At 43.3% G+C, this 8,823-nt stretch overlaps 1 protein-coding gene across 2 annotated transcripts in view; it reads right to left on the bottom strand.

Moving 5' to 3' along the window:
- Positions 1-283: 283 nt before the first annotated feature.
- LOC129840384 (zinc finger protein 804A-like) overlaps positions 284-8,823 on the bottom strand; it is a 108,621-nt gene continuing 100,081 nt past the window's right edge. The window contains exons 4-5 of one of the 2 annotated variants that reach the window (XR_008757191.1): positions 4,900-8,772; positions 287-1,298 (exon numbers count right to left, since the gene is read on the bottom strand). Coding sequence is in view for 1 of the 2 variants with exons in the window: in XM_055908216.1 (XP_055764191.1) it covers positions 6,033-8,772 (2,740 nt within the window). In the remaining variant the exon portion in view is untranslated. Of the gene's footprint in view, positions 8,773-8,823 lie in introns of both variants that reach the window. The other variant, XM_055908216.1, reaches the window with a different exon arrangement.

Genomic DNA, 8,823 nt, shown 5'->3' with positions numbered 1-8,823 from the left:
GCCTTTTGTAATCAGTGATTTTTAAGGTGGTAACACCAATTACATACAACTGAGAGAACACACATTATACTTCTAAAATGTTTTGTATTTTAATAACCTTTGTTTTTATTGATCTATACCATATATACTTCAATCAATCAATCACCTAACCAAACCTACATGTAAATATTACCTCAATCAATCAATCACCCTAACTACCTTATACCCCAGTGCACTGACTCGGTACCGGTACTCCTTGTATATAGCCTTTATATATCCTCGTTATTGTTATTTTATTGTGTTACTATTTTATTTTTATCTATTTGTTAATTTTGTTACTTTATAACTCCCGCTTTTGGGAAAAGGATTGTAAGTAAAACTTACACAGTAAAGTCTACACTTGCTGTATTCGGTGCATTGACAAAAGATTCAATTTTATTTTGATAGGCAGGTGTTGACTGAAAAACAAATGAAGGATTGTGGCGTTAAACAATTTATGTTAGAATGCTCTTTTTATAAAGAATTAGACATACTACAGCCCCCAGGACCTCTGTCATTGTGACTTTATTGCTCTCTGAGTCAGACTTAGGGCGTAGCTGCAGACTGAACCAGTAAAAGCATTCGATTCCAGTAAATGTCACATAAGACAAATATAATACATGTTTAAAAACAATGCAACCTCATTTCCATTAATGTACAAAATTAAATTAGTGATTTACCAAAACACTATTATAGATTCTTTACAAATCATCAGAGTATGAAGAAGGTCCTGAATCCTTCCATGTACAGTTTATCTCCAAACAGACGTTTGCACCTCCCCATCTGTCTGTTTATGAAATATGCACAATACCAGTCAAAAGTTTGGACACACCTACCCATTCAAGGGTTTTTTCTTTATTTTGAAAATGTTCTACATTGCAGAATAATAGTGAAGACATCAAAACTATGAAAAAACATATGGAATCATGAAATAACATATGGAATCATGTAGTAACCAAACAAGTGTTTAACAAATCAAAATATATTTTATATTCTTCAAAGTAGCCACCCTTTGCCATGATGACAGCTTTGCACACTCTTGCCATTCTCTCAACCAGCTTCACCTGGAATGCTTTCCAAACAGTCTTGAAGGAGTTCCCACATATGCAGAGCACTTGTTGGCTGCTTTTCCTTCACTCTGCTGTCCAACTCATCCACAACCATCTCAATTGGGTTGAGGTCGGGTGATTGTGGAGGCCAGGTCACCTGATGCAGCACCACCACTCTTCTTTTTGATCAAATAGCCCTTACCAGCCTGGAGGTGTGTTTTGGTCATTGTCCTGTTGAAAAGAAATTGACAGTCAAACTAAGCGCAAACCAGATGGGATGACGTATCGCTGCAGAATGCTGTGGTAGCCATGCTGGTTAAGTGTGCCTTGAATTCTAAAGATACTCTACAGGAATGAGGCAGTCCATCAAAATCATCTTTGCTCATCTTTGCTCCTTCTAAAGCAGCATTTACTCTTCAGGGGGCCAGCAAAATGAAGGCAGTTATACAATTTTAAAAACATTACAATACATTCACAGATTTCACACTGTGTACCCTCAGGCCCCTACTCCACCAATACCAAATATCTACCGTACTAAATCCATGTGTATGTATAGTGCGTATGTTATCGTGTGTGTGTGTGTCTGTGTCTGTGCCAATGTTTGTGTTGCTTCACAGTCCCCGCTGTGAAGGTGTTTAAGGTGTTTATTTTTTATATTTTTTAATCAAATTTTACTGCTTGCGTCAGTTACTTGATGTCGAATGGAGTTCCATGTAGTCATGGCTCTATGTAGTGCTGTGTGCCTCCCATTGTCTGTTCTAGACTTGGACTGTGAAGAGACTTCTTGTGGCATGTCTTGTGGGGTAAGCATGGGTGTCCGAGCTGTGTGCCAGTAGTTTAGACAGACAGCTCAGTGCATCCAACATGTCAATACCTCTCATAAATACAAGTAGTGATGAAGTCAATCTCTCCTCCACTTTGAGCCAGGAGAGATTGACATGCATATTATTAATATTAACTCTCTGTGTACATCCAAGGGCCAGCCGTGCTGCCCTGTTCTGAGCCAATTGCAATTTTCCTAAGTGCTTTTTTGTGGCATCTGACCACACGACTGAAAAATAGTCAAGGTGCGACAAAACTTGGGCCTGTTGGACCTGCCTTGTTGACAATGTTATTAAGAAGGCAGAGCATCGCGTTATTATAGATAGACTTCTCCTCATCTTAGCTAATACTGTACCAATATGTTTTGACCATGACAGTTTACAAACTAGGGTTACTCCAAGCAGTTTAGTCATCTCAATTTCCACAAGATTTATTACAAGATTTAGTTGAGGTTTAGGGTTTATTGAGTATTTTGCTCCAAATACTTTTAGTTTTAGAAGTATTTATGGCTAACTTATTCCTTGCCAACCACTCTGAAACTAACTGCAGCGCTTTGTTGAGTGTTGGAGTCCATTCAGTCGCTGTAGTAGCTGACGTGTATAGTTTTGAGTCATCCGCATACAGTTGAAGTAGGAAGTTTACATACACTTAGGTTGGAGTCATTAAAACTCGTTTTTCAACCACTACACAAATTTCTTGTTAAAAAAACATTGTTTTGGCAAGTCAGTTAGGACATCTACTTTGTGCATGACACAAGTAATTTTTCCAACAATTGTTTACAGACAGATTATTTCACTTATCATTCACTGTATCACAATTCCAGTGGGTCAGAAGTTTACATACACTAAGTTGACTGTGCCTTTAAACAGCTTGGAAAATTCCAGAAAAGTATGTCATGGCTTTTGAAGCTTCTGATAGGCAAATTGACATAATTTTAGTCAATTGGAGGTGTACCTGTGGATGTATTTCAAGGCCTACCTTCAAACTCAGTGCCTCTTTGCTTGACATCAGGGGAAAATCAAAAGAAATCAGCCAAGACCTCAGAAAAAAATTGTGGACCTCCACAAGTCTGGTTCATCCTTCCAAACGCCTGAAGATACCATGTTCATCTGTACTAACAATAGTGTGCAAGTATAAACACCATGGGACCACTCAGCCGTCATACCGCTCAGGAAGGAGACATGTTCTGTCTCCTAGAGATGAACGTACTTTGTTGTGAAAAGTGCAAATCAATCCCAGAACAACAGCAATGGACCTTGTGAAGATGCTGGAGGAAACGGGTACAAAATTATCTATATCCACAGTAAAACGAGTCTTTTATCGACATAACCTGAAAGGCTGCTCAGCAAGGAAGAAGCCACTGCTCCAAAACCGCCATTAAAAAGCAAGGTTACGGATTGCAACTGCAAATGGGGACAAAGATCGTACTTTTTGGAGAACTGTCCTCTGGTCTGATGAAACAAAAATTAAACTGTTTGGCCATGATGACCATCATTATGTTTGGAGGAAAAAGGGGGAGGCTTGCAAGTTGAAGAACACCATCCCAACCGTGAAGCATGGGGGTGGCAGCATCATGTTGTGGCGGTGCTTTGCTGCAGGAGGGACCAGTGGACTTCACAAAATAGATGGCATCATGAGGATGGAAAATTATGTGGATATATTGAAGCAACATCTCAAGACATCAGTCAGGATGTTAAAGCTTGGTCGCAAATGGGTCTTCCAAATGGACAATGAACCCAAACATACTTCCAAAGTTGTGGCAAAATGGCTTAAGGACAACAAAGTCAAGGTATTGGAGTGAACATCACAAAGCCCTGACCTCAATCCCATAGAACATTTGTGGGCAGAACTGAAAAAGCATGTGCAAGCAAGGAGACCTACAAATCTAACTCAGTTACAACAGCTCTGTCAGTAGGAATGGGCCAAAATTCACCCAACTTATTGTGGGAAGCTTGTGGAAGGCTTCCCAAAATGTTTGACCCAAGTTAAACAATTTAAAGGCAATGCTACCAAATACTAATTGAGTGTATGTACACTTCTGACCCACTGTGAATGTGATGAAAAAAAAACTTTAATAATTAATTCTCTCTACTATTATTCTGACATTTGCCATTCTTAAAATAAAGTGGTAACCCAGACTAACCTAAGACAGGGAATTTTTATTATGATTAAATGTCAGGAATTGTGAAAAACTGAGTTTAAATGTATTTGGCTAAGGTGTATGTAAACTTCCGACTTCAACTGTACCTACATAATGGATGACACATTGGAATATCTTTCCTCCACACAATTGGAATTATATAAAAAAATATTTTAAAGGAATCATTAAAAAGATAACATTTAAGCTCAATATATTCATTCTAAAACATATTCCCTTTACATAATGGTAAACACCAATAGAATCCATTGTGAATTAATAAAAACTCAAACTTCAATGACTGATAAAGCTGATGCTTATGCTGATAAAACCTTAAAAGGGAATGGTCTGTATTTAAAATATTATTCAAGTTTCTCTAGAACAATGCAAAACAGTAAAACAAGAAAACACCCTCACAGTGGAGAAGTTTTGGAAACCTCTATCAAATACTTGAGTGTTCGATAACCCATTCTGGAAAGAAATGTCACCACACATTTTCCGTAGGCGAAAGAAACACTCACCTGTTTAGGCAAGTTGCTGGCTAGCGGAGTAGAACACTTGAAAAGAAAAGGAGATCCTCTAGGAGCTCATATGCAATAATTTAATAACCAATGTTTCGACAGACAAGCTGTCTTCACACATTTTCACACAGAATGCTATGCTGGCTGATATACAATAGATAAATAAATACAATGAGAGCTGCCCTAAAATAATAGATAAAAGTTCTAACGCTCGGACAAAGCACTTCCAGTGCAAGTACACTACATGACCAATAAGCTCGTCGGACATCTCATTCCAAAATCATGGGCATTAATATTGAGTTGGTCTCCCCTTTGTTGCTATAACAGCCTCCACTCATCTGGGAAGGCTTACCACTAGATGTTGGTACATTGCTGCTGGGATTTGCTTCCACTCAGCCATGAGCATTAGTGAGGTCAGGCAGTGATGTTGGGTGATTAGGCTCGCAGTCGGCATTCCAATTCATCCCAAAGGTGTTCGATAGAGTTGAGGTCAGGGCTCTGTGCAGGCCAGTCAAGTTCTTCCACACTGATCTCAACAAACCATTTCTGTATGGACCTCGCTTTGTGCACCGGGGCATTGTCATGGGGAACTGAAACAGGAAAGGACCTTCCCCAAACTGTTACCACAAAGTTGGAAGCACAGAATCATTTAGAATGTCATTGTATGCTGTAGCGTTAAGATTTCCCTTCACTGGAACTAGCCCGAACCATGAAAAACAGCCCCAGACCATTATTATCTTCCACCAAACTTTAAAGTTGGCACTACGCATTCGGGCAGGTAGCGTTCTTTTGGCATCCGTCAAACCCAGATTCGTCCATCGGACTGCCAGATCGTGAAGCGTGATTCATTACTCCAGAGAACGCGTTTCCACTGCTCCAGAGTCCAATGGTGGCGAGTTTTACACCACTCCAGCCGACGCCTGGCATTGCGCATGGTGATCTTAGGCTTGTGTGCTGCTGCTCGGCCATGGAAACCCATTTCATGAAGCTCCCGTCAAACAGTTATTGTGCTATTGCATCCTGAGGCAGTTTGGAACTCGGTATTAAGTGTTTCAACCGAAGACAGATGATTTTTACGTACTTCAGCACTTGGCGGTCCCTCTCTGTGAGCTTGTGTGGCCACTTCTCGGCTGAGCCGTTGTTGCTTGTAGATGTTTCCACTTTACAATTACAATTGACCGGGGCAGCTCTAGCAGTGCATACATTTGACAAACTGACTTGTTGTAAAGGTGAAAGTTGAAAGTCACTGAGCTCTTCAGTAAGGCCATTCTACTGCCAATGTTTGTCTATGGAGATTGCATGACCATGTGCTTATTTTTATACACCTGTCAGCAACTGGTGTGGCTGACATAGCCAAATCCACAAATTGAAGGGGTGTCCACATACTTTTGCATATATAGTGTATATACTATGTAGTCAAAACCAGACTTTACAAAGCAAAGAGGGCTACACTAGTATTTTAATTCTATGGAGGTCAATGGAGTCTTAAAACAGAGGATGTAGGGGGATGACAGTGTGGTGAGGTGGGAACATATGAGGAAACATAGTGTGAGGCAGGGTGTGAAAGGACATAGTCATGGGGTGCAGGCTCGGTCGTGCCATGACCGAAATTGGGGCTGGGTAAATAAAGGGAGGGTGACCGTGTGGGCAAACCTCTGCCCCCAGCGGCAGGTGAGTGAAGGGGAGGATAGGTGACATGAGTGGGGGCTGTGGCTGGAGGAAGTCTGTGTGGTGCTGCAGGAAAGTCTGGTGGATGGTGATGGAGGTGGATAAGGGTAGAGGGAGTTGTACAGGGTGTAGTACTACGGGGGAGGACACAGGGATGTGCGGGCTGGCTAGAACTGGTTTCAGTTTGTCAGGGAACGCTTGATAGTCCATAGCCTTCCTGTGGGCTTGGAGATGTTGGAGGCAATGCCACTCCAGTCTGTCCAGTGTGGACCTGTAACAGTCCCTAAATGATTCCTCCTCTAATTCTGTGTAGCTAGCATTAAAGGTCTCTGACATTTTCCCATTGCCTATTGGTAGAAATACTTTACAGGAGCCATCACTCTTACTGTGAAAGTTTGGCTGATCTGGGCTCATCACAGACTTATGTGCAACAATAACATCTGAGCCCTTAGCTCCGGAATCAAAAATATACCTCTTGAGATCTGACCCATTGATCTGGCCTTTGCAGCTGGATCTGCCATTTACACTGTCAATACTCTTCTCAAGTGCATCAGGTTTCAATCTATCCTCAGGTCCAGGGGAGTCGGAGCCAGTGTATGGGCTAAGGCCATTTGCTCCTCGACTCTGCTCATATCTCTCTCCACTGCTCATGTCAGCCACTGAACTCTGATGAGCTCCACATGCCCTTCTCCTCCTTCTTCGTCTCTTGTTTGGTTTATGCAAAGAGTTCACACAAGTACTACCAACAGTTTGGTCATCCATAGTCCTTTTTCGACATCTTCCACCTTCCTGTAACAATGATTCAGGGAGTGGCTGGTGTTTTAAAGGTGTGGGATCTCTTTTATTCATCTGGTCTGCGCTTGTGATGACCGGGTTGGTCTGGAGAGATCCACAGTTGAGAGAGGTGTGTTCTATGGCATTTATGTGTTGGGACAGCTGAAGGCGCATATTGCCCTCGTTGATCTGTCCTGGACCCTGGAGAGCCTCATCAGAGTGGGCCAGACTAGCTGCTGGGCCATTCATACACTCTGCCAATGCCTGCCTCACAACACCTGCTGTGTCTCTGTAAGTTTCAATTCTCCCCTCGTTGCCCTCAATTGAGGGTGATTGCTTGGGCTCGTCTGGCTGAAATAGTTTTGCACTGCTATCACTTATTTGGTCATCAAGCCTTTCACAATGATTGGGAAGTGTCAGGCAATTACCAAATCTTTCTGTTGCCCCTTCATATCTGTCTCCCCCCCGGTGAGTCATCCGTCTGTGCCCCCGCCGCCTTCTCCTCCTCTGGCTTGTGCTACAACACCTGCGTGTGTCCACAGCCATAGCTGTGTGTGTCAAGCTTGTGGTTGCCAACTGTGCTGAATAATTGCAACACTGCTCATCCTTTCTGATGAGTGTGTTGCTTTGCTCCTCGCATCCATGACTTTTAGGCCTCTCGCAATCCTCCTGAACAAGGCTGCGCTCTGGGCTTGGCAAGCTTTTAAACAACTCACGTGTTTCCAGTGTAGCTTCATCGCTGCAGAACTTCTTAGCTAATTCAGCTGATTTCTCGACATCTCTTTCCACCACTCTGCAGCCAGCGTTTTTAGTGGAGGCTCTGAAGTCAAAGTGAAGGGGGTTGCAGCTGAAGGAAATAGATGGGCTTGTCCTGGTGAATGTCAACATCTCAGAGGGCCACTGGAGCACCGTTTTCCTATTTCTACTGAGGATAGAGCAGAAAGGTTTACATGGCCTTGCAACTGTCCATTTCTCATCCTCTGACACATTTAGGTCTTCGTCTTGAGGTTGAGTATAAATTGCTTCATTCGAATGATTAGCGCAGTTCGACAATGGGTGTTCTCCCTTATGGGAGACATTATCTGCTAACATGATTTTGTCAGGCTCTGTCCCCTGTCCTTGTTCCACCTCAGTTTCCTGTCTTTGTTCAGCCAAGTTGCTTTTTAGACTTCCCTGCACCATGTCCAGTTCACAGTCATCTAATGTGTTTGAATGGGAGAGAAACATGGAGGATTGGACTGTGCAGGGAAAAGCCACATCCTCAGAGTAAACGAGGATAGTGCATAAATCAGCCGGGGGCATCGAGCTGTCTGACCCCGATGGTGCATTGGTTAACCCCTGACCCTGTGAGCCTGCAATGTGAATCCTCCCCTTGTTATGCAGAGCCTTCTCGCTGGCAGGGGGGCTGGGGGAGTTGAGGCCAGCGGGAGGCCGTGGGGAGTTGATCTGCACACCGAGTCTCTGTCTACATGCATGCCTGCTTGACCCGTCCTCCCCAGCCTGGCAGAACACCGCCGCCGAAGACTCCAGCTTCACAGAGGCCTTTTTAGGGAAGGAGAAAGATATTTTTTGGCCACACTTTCCGGCCACACTGCTGGGAGTTTGCTGGGCCTGAATGGTGCTGGGGTTATCTGTAAGTGTGTCTAGGGTGATTTTTGGGCACATTGTGTGTTCCTGGGTGCTGTTCTGTGCCCGGCTGCTGGCTCTGTCACCACCGGCTCCCCTGTAGCCTCCCTCCACGGCCACAGTGGTAGATCGGAACATGGGTCCACTACCAGGTGCGCTGCACAGAAAGGAGTTGACACTAGAATCAGTATGACAGCAGCCAACATCC

This window comes from Salvelinus fontinalis, chromosome 41, assembly GCF_029448725.1.
Source record: "Salvelinus fontinalis isolate EN_2023a chromosome 41, ASM2944872v1, whole genome shotgun sequence".
NCBI classification, from domain to species: Eukaryota; Metazoa; Chordata; class Actinopteri; order Salmoniformes; family Salmonidae; genus Salvelinus; species Salvelinus fontinalis.
Note: the sequence above shows the minus strand (reverse complement) of the source record. Positions and strands in the feature narration are given on the sequence as shown.